Source organism: Solanum pennellii, chromosome 5 (genome assembly GCF_001406875.1).
Source record: "Solanum pennellii chromosome 5, SPENNV200".
Lineage (NCBI taxonomy): Eukaryota > Viridiplantae > Streptophyta > Magnoliopsida > Solanales > Solanaceae > Solanum > Solanum pennellii.
Window position 1 is genome coordinate 72,934,555 of NC_028641.1, and position 18,890 is coordinate 72,953,444.

At 25.7% G+C, this 18,890-nt stretch overlaps 1 protein-coding gene across 1 annotated transcript; it reads left to right on the forward strand.

The window, feature by feature from the left end:
• Nucleotides 1–11,751: 11,751 nt before the first annotated feature.
• On the forward strand, nucleotides 11,752–12,861 carry LOC107019862 (ethylene-responsive transcription factor ERF038-like). The gene has a single exon (XM_015220226.2). It carries the CDS (start codon nucleotides 11,883–11,885, stop codon nucleotides 12,624–12,626), a length of 744 nt encoding a protein of 247 aa, XP_015075712.1. The 5' UTR covers nucleotides 11,752–11,882; the 3' UTR covers nucleotides 12,627–12,861.
• Nucleotides 12,862–18,890: the final 6,029 nt, after the last annotated feature.

An 18,890-nucleotide genomic window follows, 5' to 3' on the forward strand; every position in this document is an offset into this window, starting at 1 on the left:
TATAATTATAATTAAATCAGTAACAAATTTGAGGATGAGATTATTGTATCTTCTTGCCTATATTGTTATTTTGTTGTTATTGATTGTTATCTATTATGTATAAGGTTATTTTTTAACATAACATATTCATTGTAAAATAATGATATAAAGTTATGAGTATGTTTAACAATTTTTAGAACTTGTGATATAAATCATATTCTTTGAAATAGTCAAATACTTTTTGAAAAATTTGGGAACAAATACTTGGTGAAACTTCACCAAAAACTTCACTCAAATATAATTTACAAAAAATATTTGAAAATTTAAGATCAAACGCTAACTTAATATGATACTTGGACAAAACGTCCCAATTTAACAAGCTGCAAATAAACACAACCTACAAATAGGAGTAAATTTCCTCTATTGTCATTTATGTTTTACGAAATAAGAAAAATTGTATATAATGACAACTATTAATTATAATTAAATATTATAACCACATTTTGATTTAATTGTGCCCTGTAACAAATTATTTGTCAGTCGTTTCTCTCCCTCAAACTCTCGCTCGCTCCCTTTGTCGCCCGCCTCTCTCGCTTTATACAATCATAAATGTATAAATTGTGTTTCTGTATGTATAAAGCGAGAGAAAATTGTATATACACATGCAAATACATATATCTTCATCCTATACACTTATAATTATACAATACAAATATTCTCCTACCCGGTTCTCTTTCTCTCTTTCTCGCTTTGTATAAATTATACAAAATGCAATGTATAATTTATATGTGTAGAGAGCGATATTTAATATACAAACATTTTATTCAATTCAATTGTGTATTCAAATTTAATACAGATATACAAACGCATAAAATTGAATTGAGAGGTCGTCAACAATTTATAAACGAGAGGCTGCCAACAATTTATAAATGGTCTGCCAACGAAATTATACAAATCTGAAGAGGAGTCGACGAATTATACAATTGTCTCTTTTGTATATATGTATAGCGAAATAGTCATATCATATTTTCTATGGAGCGCAATTATGCAAATTATAGTTGTAGCATACAAATATAAATTTTGTATTTGCTATATATGAAAGTTGCTCAAAGAAATTATACACTAAAATATCATTTATATATTTATTAGGATAACAAAATTATTCAACTATTATTATTTATTTCAAAAATAGAATGCTATGAAGCGCAATTATGCAAACTATAATTGTAGCACACAAATATAAATTTTATATTTGTTATTTATGAAAGTTGCTCAAAGAAATTATACACTAAAATATCATTTATATACTAAATATCATTTATACATTTATTAGGATAACAAAATTATTCAGCTATTACTTTTTATTTCAAAAATAGAAAAAAAAAACAAAAATCTCATTATCTCCTAATTAACATGTCATGTCATACAAGATAGGGAACTTCAAGGGAATTCATAGATCAAACTAATTGATTTACATAAAATAATATATATACATCATGTCATAATTTATCTATATACTAACTAATCATGTGAAATTTGAAATTATCAATCTTAATATGTTGCATTTTATATATACATTTTACTCAAAAATTGCTACTCTCTTCGTCCGGTAATGTTTGTCATGATTTTTACTTTTAGAGTCAAACTATCAAAATTTTGACTAACATTTAAAGATGTATTTTTTCATCATATTAATATGTAAAAAATTGTAATTTATAGTACTTTTCATATATTTTTAGAATATCAAATTTTTTTGTTTAAAATATCAAATTAATATAATCTAATTTACCTTTGAAAATTAGTTAAATTAACTTTTGATAAGCGCAACATGACAAACAATTTTAAACGGAGGAATACCAAATTAAACATGGTGCAAATTATGTGGCAACACCTCCTAACCAATAACCAAATGACATCTAAGCAATTATCATAATAACTTACAACTTTAATAGGCATTGACTTTGTAATACCTAATTTTAATACTAGGTAATTGGATGAGTATTATCTAAGATGATATGCACCAATAACTACACTAGGCATTATCTTTTAAACACGTGTCTCCTTCGAAGAGGATATTTTTTGTCGATTCATTAACAACTTGATTAACTTCTCGATAATAATAAATTTAACTAGTTAAACAACTTCAATTTGTTGTAATTAAGATCATGACTCTGAGATGAAATTGAGATCGAGATAATTCATTAATTTGGAGTTATTACTTAGAGTTAGAAATAACTCGAAAAGTATACTCATATTCCTTCCATCAAAGAACTTTATAAAGCTAAACAAGATATTTCAGTGTACGTTGGCAAATTAATTATTCAAATAGCTACTCTATCCATTCATTGGAAAAATCAGAAAAATCACAAAGGATGTTTAGAAATTACATAATAAAAATTCTTTTAAAGAGGGAGAAATTATTGCCTGTAAAATTTAAATAAGTGAGCACTGACTCATTCAAGGGATTTGAAACCACTAGGCTACAACATGTTATGTCAAGGGTGTCTAAAATATACCAGTTCGTGTATCATGTTACTTATATATATAGTATTTTTCCCCACGAAGGGTGTCCAATTGGACACCCTGACTTGCATGTGCCTCTGCTCATGTCTCTGTCCCATATTAGTTTATCATCCTACTAAAAGTTATTGTAACGTATTAGTTGTTCACCTTGGTAAATCAAGAAAGTATTAATTGAATTTTTCTATATTATTTTTGCAATTTTTTTTTTAAAAAAAAGTGTTCACATATGTTTGTAAAAATTTTAAAAAGTTTTTTAATTAAAATAGAATTGATAAAATTATCTTTTTATTCATAATTTATTTATATGCGTGTAATAGAAAAAATAATCAACTAATGTGAAACAAACGGAGTAGCACAATAATTGCTTGAGAAAATGTGTACTAATCGAAACTATAAATAAAATATAGGTCAAGAGTTGCATTCTCACTTTAATAATTTACATCACTTCATTGGCTTTGGCAGCTAGATAAGGTTCTAATTAATTATTGCTAAATGAATTTAAGTTTGATTAGGATTAATAACATTTCGTATGATATTTTGTTGAGCACATTTAGTCTTTAATTATTTGAAATGTGCAATTTTTAAAAAAATAAAAGCAAAAAATAAAAATAAAATCTATTAGCATGTGAATAGTCACAAATTTCCTACAAGATCAACTATTTTCACTGTTTAATTATCGATGTATTATACTCCTAATGTTACTCATATTTTAGGGTTATATATACTTCGTACAAATAATCTAATGTACTCCCTTTGTTGCTTTTTATATGTCATTATTACTGTAAATAGTTGATTAATAATACTTGTCATTTTATAAAATTAATGCATAAATTATAATATGTTTTCTATTATACCTTTGATAGCTAATTCGTCTTGAAAATAAATATTTGACCAACATAGGAAAACTAATAATTAATTAATGTTCATTATAATTACTTCATGCGTTGATCAATTACTCTCACCATTTCATTACTCTATAAAATCTGATTTTGAAAAAAAAAATCTCAACAAATAAATTAAAAATAAAAGATGGATTTATTATTTTACTTATCATTTATTAAAAAATTTACTTTTAAAAACATCAAATAATGGAAAAATTGTAAACTTACGTAATTTTTTAAATGCAAGTAAAATCTAAAAAGGTGACATATAAAAAAGGAAAGGAAGAAGTAACATGTTTCTTACATAAAAAATATACATTTTAATTAGTTAAAGAATACACTGAAAGTGAGTCATATATCATAAGTATCAAAATTGAAATATACTCAAGATTTGATATACCAAAAATGTTACTCTCTCTGTCCTAAATTATGTGATATTTTTCGTTTTTTAAGAGTCAAACAGTTTAAGTTTGATCAGAAATTTTTGCATGAAATTTTTTTTAAAAATCAAATATTTATAAACTACGTAAAAGTATCATAAGTCACAATAATTGATAATTCAAAATATTTAAAAAATCTATTTTAAAAATCATGAAAAAATAGACGTATTTGAAACTTAAAATCTATAAAGTTTCACATAAAATAGCACAGATAGAATATTATTTAAATCACTTGCTTGACATGTGATTTAACATAAGTATCTAACTTAACATGACATCAGAACGTACATATGTTTATTGTTTTGGGATCAATATCTCAGCCCTCATATAAATAAAATAAATCCTTTCGCATATTTGTGAAAATTAATTAGGAAAAACTAAGTTGTACTTGAACTTGTATATATTGAACAAATAAACACATGAGTCCTACGTGATATAATGCATGTTGAACGCCACGTGGGACGCGAATTTTCACGAAGATTATCATGTAAGACTCGTTTGCCTAGTTTTTTAACTTTATACAAGTTGAAGTGTCTGCTTCTACACGTTCAAAGTTGAAAGACGTAAATGTGAAATGAGACAAAGTTAATAACACATTTATGTGCTTTACTTTTTACTTGAATATATTCACCTCTTTTTTCTTTTTTTTCATAATCCATGTACAAATACAAGAATACATGTATCTATACATAGACCATACATAAATACATGTATTTATGCATAGATACATGAATCTCCTTCTCCTCCTCCTTTTTCTCCTCCCTCTTCTCATGCTTCTTCTTCTTCTTCTAATGATATCTATGTACATATACACTAAATATAATAAAGCATATTTGATCCTGATTTATTTGTATAACTAAAGATTTGATAGAAAAAAAAATCTGAAATATATATAAATTATGATCGAAATTATTATAACGATACTAAACTTTGAAAAGGATATTTTATCCCACTACACTATTTAATAGTATGTGTGTGTATATATATATATCCAGATATATTAACATATATTTTTGCCTAGATATATTCGTGACCCTTTGTAAATGTCATAACCGATGACCTATAGCTTTTATTATAATAGCTATATGGTAACTAAAACACTACAGAACAAAATATGAACGTCCAGGAAGTTGCAAAGTATACATCAATTCACTCTCATAATCAATCTATATTTGCATAAATATATTGGATGCATCATTGAATATTTAATATTGAATATACTAAATGAAACTAATATTGTATACACTAGATAATATTGATATTGAATACATCAATGTATATTTGATACTTGAAATACAGATACATAAAATTGTGAAACACATAAAAGAAAGGAGAGGAACGAAAAAGAGATAGTGTTAACCGAGATACATCTAAATGCCTTGAATATAATGTAAATGAAGACGAATTTGAATACGATATACAATTATGAAATTATCTATGCATTGAATAATTAACACCTATATGACCTAATTTAAGAAATTTCTTAAAAACTAGTCAAGTCAATACGTCAAAAATCATACGAAACGCATAATTAATTAAATTAACTATGTCTAACTATGAAGTAAATATATATATATATTAATTAATCATAATTCAATATTGAAAGTTTATGTGTACACAAAAGTTTTTATTCATTAAAAAATTTAATATAAATATTAAATGGTGATAAATTTCTATTTTCCCTAATATTTTACCTATTCAAATGGTTGATAAAAGAAGCCAATAACGTGACATGATATCAAAACAAACTCATTTTCTTTATAGCTATAAAGGTGAAAGTGACTATTGGAGGTCCCCTATCTTAGTACTAGAATATTGCAAGAGCAAGAGTGGTACTTTTGGGTTGAGCACCCTACAGAATATTGTACTAGGGGATTGGGATGATTTATGCAAATATTTCTTTTTAAGTTATTATTTAATTTAAAAAATTAAAAAAATAAAATTGTGCTTTGAATTTTACCCCACAGTTTGTTGTTAGATTCGAATTTAATATTTGTCGTATATCATAGAAAGTGATCAAACGTTAACAATAATTTATAAACTTTAAATCGTAATCTAGCATTTCTCCATCATTCTATTTAATTTTAATCAAAAGAAAGAAAGTGATTTAACATTTACAATAATTTAAAAACATAAAATCATAGTCTAGCATTTCTCCATCTTTTTTTTTTTTAAATTTTAATCAAAAGAAACGTTTAGATTGTGATTTAAAAAGCCTTTTTTGATATCATCAAGATCATGATTTGTCAATCATCATGAATTAACTAAGTTTATTCATATTTGAGGCTGATAATATAAACTTGCATAAGTAACATTGATCAAAAAAGACTTTTCGATTATATATTATGGGAGCCCAAAAAGTTAGGTTTTGATTTTAAATGAGATATGGGCATGAAAACTACAATATAAGAAAGATGAGTTTCATAGATGTTAAGTACCTTTTCTTTGGTGTGTAGGGACATGAATTGAATCTCCTATTATTAAGGTGAACAAGACAAACATGTACAACATAATAGATGCATTACCCCTCCTCTCAACCAACAAAGGCAACAACTATTCCAAGCCTCACAAGTTCACAAGTACTCAAAATTTGAGGTTTTAGTCATTACTTTTTCTATTTTAATTTATGTGATTTCGTTAGAGGTGTGAACTCAATCAGTTACGCAATTCATCAAACTTCTTAATTGATATTAACTAGGTATATGGACCATTTAGACTTGGTTGATCTCAATTTGAATGTAAACTAAAATAAATTACATTTATTCATGCAAAGGATTTCCGTATGTAGTAAGGGCCCGTTTGGTTACTGTATAAGAGACATCTTATTCATGTATAAAAAGTTATATTAGTTTTATTATGTTTGGTAGAAGTTTTGCATTAGGTATAAAAATCAACATAATTTATACCATGTTTGATTGCACTTTTGTAATCCTATATAATTAATACCAACATAACTTATGAGAAAATCTATGTATAAAGTTATGCAGGGTAGAACGTGGAATACGTTATGTGAGTATTAGTTATACATGTATTAAAGTGATAAATTACATANATATGTTTGTTGTTTTTATTTCTTTTTTATATTTAAATTATTTTTATTTATTTTTATTTATTTGATTTTTTACATTGGAAACTTTATTGTTTCCTATCAACATGTATTGTCTTTATTTCTTATTATATATAGATTATTTTCATTTCTTTTTATACACTTACGATTTTGATTGATTTATGCAAATATAAATATCTTTTTACTATTAGAAATTAATTGTATATTTTTTAATGGTACATATGCTAAACACAATATTAACATTATATATTATTCAATATATTTCACATTTTATTAGCATGTATTATTATTTTGTAAATAATATATATTAATAACTTATAACAAGTTTAATATTTAATAGTTAATAATTTAGGTATTGTAATCTCTACGTAACTAAATAATATCTACATAACTAATATCCATATAACTAATACCCGCATTATTAAACCCAACATAACTAAATCCTGCATAACTAAACTATGCATAAGTAATATCTGTGTAACTAAACCCTCCATAGCTAATACTTGCATAACTCTAACTAGTAACTAACAAAAACCCCTAATTAATTAATAGTACAAGAATAGTTCTACTATTAAGATGTATAATGTAACTATGTGAGTAATAGATATTAGTGTTCTAGTTATAGTACAAAATGTCATTTGTATTTACTTTGACTTTTTGAGCTTAGTTTTCAAAGGTGAACATCGACTTGTTACAGTATAATTGTAATAGATATAAGTAAATTTTGGAAGAATAACTATTTTGATCCTTTTATAAAGAAATCTTGTAAAATTTTGGAAAAATATTTAGCACGATTTGTATATTATTTATACTTAGTAAATAATACATTTGTTATTATATTTTTCTAATTTCTTCCAAAAAAAAAAAAGATCAAAATAATATATTCTGGAAAAAAGAGAGTGAAATTAAGGAAATTAACAATTTTGTTATTCTAAGTTAGAATTAATCAGGGAAAGCAAATCGAAGGACTATTAATTAATTTTTCTTAGCATGTGATGCATATGTATTCCATCAACTATTTAAAATTTGTGGTATTTTAGTTTTATTTTATTCTTAAAATAAGTGATATTATAGATTTTTTTTTTGTTAAAAAATTATCTTTGTTTATATAATCAAGAACTATAAATTATTTTTTTCTTTGAATAGGATAAATTAATAAAAAAAAACTTTTGATTTTTTAGAAATGAATAATTTCTTAAGAGTTATATCCCGGTTAAAAAAAGTTAATTATTTTAAAATTGAGAAAATTATATTTTAAAATTTTAATTTCTTATATATATATATATATATATATATATATATATATTGATTTCGATAAATGTAGAAACACAAGGACAAAAGCTTCTTGTCCATTTCCCATTATACAAAGCGCACATTCAAATTTTTTTAAAAAAACGAATGACAGTACTAATTAATTAGTGCGTCAATTTTTTGTTCTCTTGTAAATATTGTATCGATTCTTTTTTACTTACTATATTTAAATTTGACATATTTAGTAAGAAAATAATAATTGGTAAGTTTATTTTATCACAATATTTCTTTTAATAGAAATTGAGTATTAAGTCTTAAAACTAAGACTAAAATGTGGAGAAAAATAATTGTATTTTTTTAACTTGTATAAATTGACAAATAAAAATAATTTTATTTTAAATGGTGAAGTAAAATTGAATCGTAGGAGTATCATTTATTGGTCAACTTACTGAAGTATGATTCTTTGCTGGTTTTTTTTTTTTTTGAAAAAAAACTATAGAGAATATGTTTTCTTATATTTGAGGATAGTTTTAAAATTTATCTTTAAATTATGTATTGAATAGTTCTGATTTTTTTTGTTTGGTAAAAAATAATATTTTTGACCTTTGTCAAATATTTAAATATGTTTGCTAGATTAAATTTAATAATAGGGAAAAAGATTTACCATAAATATCACGAAAGACTTTCTACTCATGTGTAAAATAAATATACATTAAAAGCTAAAAATATATTTTTAAAAATAATAAAAATTACATCTCAAAGAATAGCATCGAAAAATCATTTACTTTTTAAAAATGAATAATTTCTTAAGAGTTATATCCCCACTGAACATTACCATTTATTTTAAACTTAAACAAAATCTATTTTTTAATTTTAATTTTAATTTCTTAAAACTTATCAGTATATTTATTCGAAAAACTCGAATTGATTTCGACAAATGTAAAAACACAAGGACAAAAGCTTCTTGTCCATTTCCCATTATTCCAAAAGCGCAGATTTTTTTAAAAAATAATTAAATTCAATAACAGTACATATTAATTGAAGGACAGTACTATTAAATTACTATGGAGTACGATTTGTTTTTTTAATTTCTTTCAACAATAGAGAAACTGGTTTCTTATATTTTTTGATAAAATTAAAATTATAATCATTTAATTATTTATTGAGTAGTTCTGGTTTTTTAATTTGATAAAAAACAATATTCTTAATGTCGGTCAGACTCAGATATTTAAACAGGTTTGCTAGATTTGAATGGGAATTATTTTTTTACCATAAACATCATGAAAGGGTATCCAATCAAAAAAATTATGCAACCTAATAAAACATTACATGCTAAAAATATATTTTAAAATATAGGGAAAATTACATGTCAAAATATTGCATCAAAATTTAGAAATAAGTCAAAAATATCAAACACCACAAAAATTGTACAAAAAATCAAGAGTTATTGTCAAAATTCATAGATAAAGATTTATAAGTCTTTTACTACCTATTTTTAACTAAGTCTATATTAACTCCAATTCAAAAAATTAATTGTCTTTTTTAGATAACTTCACTATATGTGATTTTAGATTTACCTCATTTTTGTTTGTTGTTTTTTGAAGGCTTTATTCACCATAGTTTCATATTTTACTAATCGATATAAGATATGGCTAAACTATTTCAAATGACCTTTTGATTTTACCCTCAATGTATGTTGCTTATATCTTGTAGATATGATATCCTTTCATTTTATCTAATACTATATAATTATATATTCGATTGTCATAAATGCTGCCCTCGAGGACATGTACAAGAAGGTCTTTGTCGATTTCTATCAACATGGTGTATCTCTTAGTAGATTGGCGGAAACTCTGACCGTAGGGATCAATTGATAGACATTTTTCTTAAGGAAAAGAATGCAGGATGAATGCTTTTTTCATTCGCTATGCAATCTTTGTATTCATATTTAGCTACAATAATCATCTTCTGAATATGTTGATAACTTACTCATCAATCACTACTATATAAAATTTTCGATCTTATATTTATTTTTTAGAATTACCTTTCACATTAATAAACATCCTTCTCTCGTAATAGCATTTCGATATCGATCACTTCTCCATTTCAATAATAATAAATCTGGATATTTTAATATAAAAATAAAAATTGACACCACAATCTCATCTAGTCAAACTAATATTAACAAAGTTTGGGAATTTCTTTTATTTGTCTTTTTTCTCAAAGGATTTTGTTACTTGAATTAGGGCAAGTTGTGAAGAAATGCAGGAATTTGCACAACTTGAAGAAGACATATTAACAAAGCCTAGCATTTTATTTTAGTTTTCCTTGAAAAGAGGGGAAGGCAAGGAGAATGACCTTATGATAATCAAATAATTTGCACCCATATAACATATACTATAAGAGAGTAGTTTAATTAATTGAAATATCACTCAATTTTCAAGGTATGTCATTGCTAACTACAATAAATTAGTCCACAATAAATTTTTGACCTAGTGGTCAACGAAGGCGCGGTTGAAAAATCTGATGTCTCATGTTCAAAATTCAATGGAGGTACATTGGGTGATTATTTCCATGCCTTAATGGACAGAGTTATTTGGTACATGTTGTTGGTGGGAGGTGACTATAGGTATCACCTAACACGGACAAACCACGGTATTCAAAAATAAATTTCTTAAGAAAAGAAACAAAATTTAACTATATACCGAAAAATGTTACTCTCTCATTCTCAAATAATTATTTGTTGTGATTTTCTTTTATATGCCCTTTGAGAAATATTTTATCCGTTCATTTTTATTTGGTCATTATTTTTAGAGTAGATTCTTACTTTTACTTGTCATTTTTAACATATCAGGAAAAAACATTTTTTTTCTAATATTCTCATATCAATCGTTGATCCAAAGTAAGCAAATAGAAATGAACGAAGGATATATAGTTAAAAATTACTTATTAATTACTCTTCATTAGTGTCTGAACAACCATAATATTACTCCATAAATAAGAATATAAGATGTTTATTTGAGACAGAGAATAGTGATTAGTGAAGAATTCAACATGATTAATTAATTCTTAAAATGTGCAAAGTATTTCGTCACATTAAATGGTCGACACAAAAGTAAATGGAAAATGAATGGACAAAGTCATTTGTAACCCTACTAGGGTCTTATGTCAAACTTTCATGTGCAATACATGGTTTTTGATTATGACATAATTACTCTACCCTATACATGGCCAAAATACATCTTATAGGCTTTTAAACACATAATATTAGTTTTACTTTTCGATTTTCCAGCTGAGGTCCGAAACTCGCATTGCAACTTTGACTAAATTTGCATTGCACACTACATCATAATTCTCTCCTTATTTGAGGTTCGAACCTGAAACTTCTGTTAAGAGTGAGATAGTTTTACCATTAAAAAAATGTGAATAGGAAGAAAGGAAAAAAAATAATGTATGGCAATTACCACATGGGTGGCAAAATAGATGAACTGTTGACACCCTTGCTTGAAAAAGGTCCTTTTCATCTTTATTTCCTTTAATTTATTATTTTATTATTTAAATGAACACAACAATATTTTTTTTTTTATATATATATATATAAGAAGGACCACAAAGCAAAACAAAACATATCAAAATTTCTATTTTAATATATTTTCCTTTCTACTTTCTTTACTTGCTACAACAATACTTCACAAGAAAGACAATAAGCTATAACCACTTTAGCTAAAAAAGAAAAAAGTTATGAAAAGTCAAAAAGAAATAATCAACCTCGAAAATCATCATGATTTCATCTCTAATGGCTTGAGTTTTCCTTCAAACATCGCGATATCACCATCATCTTCTTCTTCTTTTTCCTCGAGCAATGCATTAGTTTCAAAAAAATACCAGAGCTCGAAGAAAATTGAAGAAGAAAAAAAGAAAAAAAAGATAAATAATGATGACGAGAATAAGCACCCAACCTATAGAGGGGTACGTAAGAGGAGTTGGGGCAAATGGGTGTCTGAAATTCGAGAACCAAAAAAGAAATCAAGAATATGGTTAGGTACTTACCCAACAGCTCAAATGGCAGCGCGAGCTCATGACGTTGCAGCTTTAGCCATCAAAGGATGTTCGGCTCACCTTAATTTTCCTCATTTGGTTGGTCAATACCCACATCCGGCTTCCACTTGTCACAAGGATATCCAAGCAGCAGCCGCAAAGGCTTCTGCCATCCCATTTCCCGAGGAAGAAGAAGATCAAATCGAGTCGGATCAAGTTGAATTACGAAATTGCCATCCATCAACAAATTTATTCTTGGAAAATGCCAAAGAATCACTAAATTCTCCATCAAGAGAGGATGATGACACATTTTTTGACTTGCCTGATCTTTCCATTGATGTGGTGGATCAAACTAATAGTTATTGGTGCACAATGTCCACGTGGCAGCAGCTAATTGGAGCTGACACTACGGTATACCGGCTCGATGAGCCATTCCTGTGGGAGTAGTTATGATGCATCGAGTGTTTATATCAATCAGAAATTCGATTCTAATTGTTATAAATATTAGTAATAATATGTGTGTACGTAGGAGACGTACATCTTGGATTCATTGAATTGATGTAATTAGTGTGAAGTAAGTATTTTATTTTTATTTTTTATTTTTTGATTATTTTTACCTAATGTCTGATAAACAGGGAACTTCTTTTATAGTGAAAATAAAAATGTTACTATAAGGTCTAAATAGATTTTTTTAAAAAATTTAATGAAAACTATCCCCCGCCCCCCTCCCTTTTTTTTCCTCCGTTCATCTTTAATATAAGTCGCAACAAGAATTAATATGAGTTGTGGTGCATTGATAGAAGTGTTGTACCTTTAATCAGAGGTCTCGGACTCGAGTCCTGAATATGGAGAAAATTCTGTTGGGAATGCCACCCTCAAATGGCCCTGCAAAACGCGATTTGAATTTAATCGAAGCCACCCTCGAATGGGCCACACAACAAGATTTTTTACTTTTAATTACAACTCAATGCCTTTGATTGATTTAGTTTACAAAATAGTCAGCAATTATATACGCCACTCTCGATTCTCTCCCCATCTCTCTCAATTTTATACAAACACAAATATATATATTGTGTTTATATAAAGTGAAAGAAATTGTGTATATATATATATATATATACATATATATATATATATATATCATTAACACAAATATTCAATTTATAAAAATTATAACTATAGAGCGCTAATATAATTTTTCTATTTAATTTGTTATTTCTAAAATTTACTCATATCTTTTGCTATGGAGGAGAGGCAACAAATTTAGATTGATTCTTTTTCAAAGAAAAATATCTTTTTCAATATTTTAATTTGTATTTATACTAGTTAGGCATTATTAGTTTCAGAAGGAAAAATCAACTTTGAGTGATATATCTTCTCCTTCTCCAGTCTCCACCATAGTTTGTTTTTCATTTTCTCCCTAATTCTTTCTTTTAAAAAAAAAAAGTTATTGTCTTTATTAAAACTTACACAAATCTCACTAGTTTAGAAGTCAATCATTTAGGTATATTTTAATTTACAGTATTACGTATCTTATCAAATTTTAGTGCCTCCAGATACATGTATCTTGAATATCTTGAAATACATGAGGTTAAAATTATGTGTAATTTGTTCTAAATACATTGTATTCAAGTGAATTTGCATTATGAGATACATAACAAATCTCATTCATTATATAATTTTAAAAATAAAAAAAATTGCATAAATACAGCTAGATACACATATAAACTAAAGTCATTTTTGGTAAATAGCATACTTATAGCTATTGAATTTCAATAACCCTATAAATATAGTTATTTACGTAAGTTGCTCTAATATATTTACTTCATATGTTCACTTTTATTTATTCAAATTATATATCTTTCTCAGAAATAATAATTAATTATATTAAGTAATGTTTAGTTTTAGATTTTGAAAAATTATTTCAAGGAATAGATAATACTATTATGCAAACCTAATTTCTGCAACGACCAATTGGAATAAAGAATTTATTTCCAATAGATCATTGGCACGAAAAAATAATTAAAAGAGGATACAAAGAAAATAAGAAAGAAATATTATAATTAGATATACTTAACTATCATATATACTAATATGAATATTTTAAAAATATTATGTAACTTATCACTAATTAAGAGTTTTTCTACCATATATTTAGGAAGATACATTTGATTAGATATAGAGTATATATTTTTGCCATATGATTACATTAAAATATTGAGAGAGACGAACGATATTTGTTATGTATCTCATATTCATGCGAATTGTGTGATTCACATGCATATGTGATATAAGATACATAGGAGAATAAGGAGCGAGATAGGAAAGAGGTGAGGAAGGCGAACGAGATTTGTTATGTTCCTAGATACATGCAAATCCACTTGAATACAATGTATTTAGAATAAATTACTTATAATTTTGACCTTATCGATTTCAAGATACATATATCTGGAGGCACCAAATTTGATAAGATATACAATACTGCAAATTAAAATATATTTAAATGATTAACTCCTAAATTAGTAAAATTTATGTAAATTTTCCAAAAATAAAGATAACAATTAAGAATTTTAAAAAGAAAGAATTAGGGAGAAAATGAAAAACAAACTATGGTGGAGACTGGAGAAGGAGAAGTATATATCATTCTAAAAGTTAAAATTTCCTTCTGAAATTGATAATGCCTAATTAGTATAAAAATACAAATTAAATTATTGATAAAGATATTTTTCTTTGAAAAAGAATCAATTTAAATTTGTAGCTTCTCCTCCACAGAAAAAAAAAAGAGTAAATTTTAGTTGAGGGGAGTGTGAAGTGTCGAAGAAAGTTGATGGAACATGTCAAAGGAACATGTTCAATGAAGTTGACTGACAAGTTAGAATTAGAAGTACACTGGGACTAGACTATTGAATTTTAATTTATGTACAAGTTTATATTTTGTATTACTAAAGTTGATACAGTCAACTGGGATAAGGTGTAAATAATATATTTTTATTGTATTGGAATTTCTAGTATAGCTAGTAGATGACTCTTCTTATATATATAAGGAGTATGTAATTTAATTGTTCAATTATCAATACAATCCTTAATTTCTGCATACTTACGTGAGAATACTACATAGTTATCGTGGTCTAGTTTAGAAAATGATTTATTTAATTTTTTATTTTACCCCTTTTAACTATAGTTGATTTGCAATATTATTTTAAAAAATACTTTTAATTTAAAAGGTAATGTAATGAGACCATCATTCATTCTTTTTGCTTCTTGTAAGAGTATATACGTTCAATAATGGATAAGTAAAAATAGATGAAGGGATATAATATTGTGTTTATATGGTAAAATATATTTTCTTTTTTCATTTTTGTTTGGGAAACTTTCACATATAGCCACGTAAAATAGCCTAATTACTCTTCATAGCTATAGTTTGATAATTACAATTCGTAGCTACATGTTATGTGGAGGAGAGAGGCGAGCGAGACTGGGAGAGAGAGGAGAGAGGCGAGAGAGAGGGGAAAAGAGTGGGAGAAAGGTGAATTGTTTTATGTATATTGGTTAGATAATTGTATATTATACATATGTATTTGTATATATGACAAGAAGATTGGGAGAGGGAGGAGAGAGGCGAGCGAGACTAGGAAAAGGATGAAAGAGGCGAACGAGATCGAGAGAGAGGAGGCAGAGAGTGGGAGAGAGGTGAATTGTATATTAATATAATTGTATATTACGTATGCATTTGTATATATGGCAAGTGAGATTGAGAGAAGGAGGAGAGATACAAGCGATATTGAGAGAGGGAGGAGAGAGGCGAGCGAGAGAGGGTAGAGAGTGTGAGATAGTTGAATTGTATATGTTTATAGGTTAAATAATTGTATATTATATATGTATTTGTATATCCTGACAAATTATACAAATACAAACGAGATTAATCATACAAACTCAAAGTCAGCCCACATAATTAATGTATAATATTAATCGCGAGTGGTAATTATAGCAAACTATAGTTATAATGAATAATTAAACAGCATAAGTTTACTTAGCCGCGTAATTTTCCCAATATATTTTACTACATAAACACAAGATGATATTTCTTCATCTATTTTTAATTGTCCATTATTGAACATAGATACTCTTCTAAGAAGCAAAAAGAATTCAATGATATTCTCATTACATTACCTTCTGAATTAAGTATTTTTTAAAAAAATATTGAACATCAGCTACAGTGAATAATAAGGATAAATCAAAAACAAAATAATAAATCATTTTCTGAACTAGACCTAACAAGTAAAGGTATAAAACAAAAATTAAATAATAAATCATTTTCTAAACTAGACCTAACAAGTAAAGGTATAAAACAAAAACTAAATAATAAATCATTTTCTAAACTAGACCTGACAAGTAAAGGAGGACATTGAGTATACTCTTTTCATTTTAATTTTTTATCCTATTTTTTAAAAACATGTTTTGATTTTTTTCTTTTTTTGATAACTTTAATTATAATTTTTCATATTATATATTTAAAATTACAAATTTTAAAATCTTAAAACTAAAGAATATTTTGATTAAACTAACATATTTTTAATTAAACATAAAGAAGTTTAAAAATTAATATCAAATTTTTTAATATTTCACATTAAATTATATCAGAACAAACAAATTAAAAATCGAAGAAATAAAGAATATTGAGTTTACATAATTCCTATAACTTTCGAGGTTTACCCTTAGCGGTTGCCTGCGGTGCCTAACAAATAACAATAACATAATAGTATAATTATAATTAATTGAAATGTCAAAGATCATTTGTCACTCACTACCAAAAAGTGCCAAACATTCTTTTCCATTCATTTGATAAAATATTATTTCAATTTTCAGTTATTGAATAGTATTGAGGTAATGAGGTCAATGGTAATAACTAAAAGAGTCGGTATATTTAAAGTGGTTAATTTATCAACATAATAAGTATTTGAAAATAAATATAAGCTAATTAAATTAAGGGAAAAGAGTCTGATATACCCCTCAACTTTGTCATTTGGAGCTGATATACCCCTCGTTATAAAAGTGGCTCATATATGCCCTTACCGTTATACAAACGGCTCACATATACCCCTGCCGTTACAAAATGGCTCACATATACCCTTCATTTAACGGAAGTTAAAAATTAGTTTTAAATTTATATTTGTTACTTCTAACTTTTTTAAAAAAAATTTATTTAGGGGTATATATGATTCTTCTATCAAAGTTCAAGGTATATTTTAATTTTTTTCATACATAAATTATTTTTTGACTTATTTTATTATAATTATTTGAGTTTCTTATTCTTATTTTGTTTTTTTCTTTCATTCCTTAGTTTAAAGAAAAAAAATTTAAGGTATTTTTTTTGTGTGTGTATTGTAATTTAATTTCGTATTCGAAGAAAAAATTTGGTCATCTACAATAAGTTTTACAAGAATATTAGTGAAACATAAATAAATTTGATTATCAAAATAATAATTATAAATTAGTCCTTGAAATAAAAAAAAGTCAAAAAAATTATGTTTGACGAGGATTAAATTTACTCATATGGGATTATATTTTTTTTAAAAATAATAATAAAAATTTAGATTAAAATTATTATTTTTTTCATTTCCGTTAGAGGAAAAGGGTATATGTGAGCCATTTGTTTACAAGTAGGGGTATATATGAGCCACTTTTATAACGAGGGATATATCAGCTCTAAATGACAAAGTTAAGGAGTATATCAGACCCTTTTCCCTTAAATTAATTTAAATTTGAAATTGAGAAGATCAAATATGAACATGTTATGTTATGTTAAAGTGCGTAATTAGAATAAATTATTGTTGAAGTATAAAAATGAAGTTTACTCACAAATTTAAAAGATCTAAAAAAAAAAAAGTAAAACAATTATTAACAATATTGCAATAATTGATGTTTTTTTTCCCTATAAATGTGTATTTGAGGAAAGAAAATAGTTTATCTAGGTCTATAAGGTTTCAAGGAAAATATTTTTTTGTTGCTCGATTTTATTTATTTTTTTGAAAAATAATTTTTTTTAAAAATAATTTTTTTAAAAAAATAGATTTTTTTTTTGTTTTTGTGAAAATAGAGAAAACAAGTTATATTAAGTGATATGCTATATTGATGGTATCATGCATATCCTCTAATATACCTCATATTCACCTTCACCTCTCTTAGTGATTATTTCAATTATTATATGAATATCAGTAAGTTATTATTTTTTTTACTTATATACCAAATTAAAAGAGTTAGTGAAAAATATGTTAAAAAAGAAAATATTTTTTTCTGAAAAAATATGATTTGTGTGCCAGTTAGATATCCTTAATCGAAAAAGAATAATCAGAATTAATTGTTGTGTATTACGTTACTACCTCCTACCTATCCTACATTTTTTTTTGTTAAACATTATTAAGATGAAGCTTTAATTAAAACGCACAAGTCTTTTCAATACCAAATACACTCTTAAAAATAGAAAAAAACATACACGTGATTAAGTGTCAAATCTTCTTGAATTCTTCATCTAATTAAGAACTTAACCAGCCAGACTAAACCTCTTTGTAGCTAGATTCTCTTGAAACTTACTTTAATAAGGAACCTATATATCCTTGAAATTATTGATTCTAAAAAAAGCATGTGATATATATATTGATATAAAATAATATATATATATATATATATATATATATATATATATGTATTATG

Excerpts from the sequence above, each read along its gene's own strand:
- LOC107019862 (XM_015220226.2), top strand. The coding sequence starts at position 11,883 with ATGAAAAGTCAAAAAGAAATAATCAACCTCGAAAATCATCATGATTTC.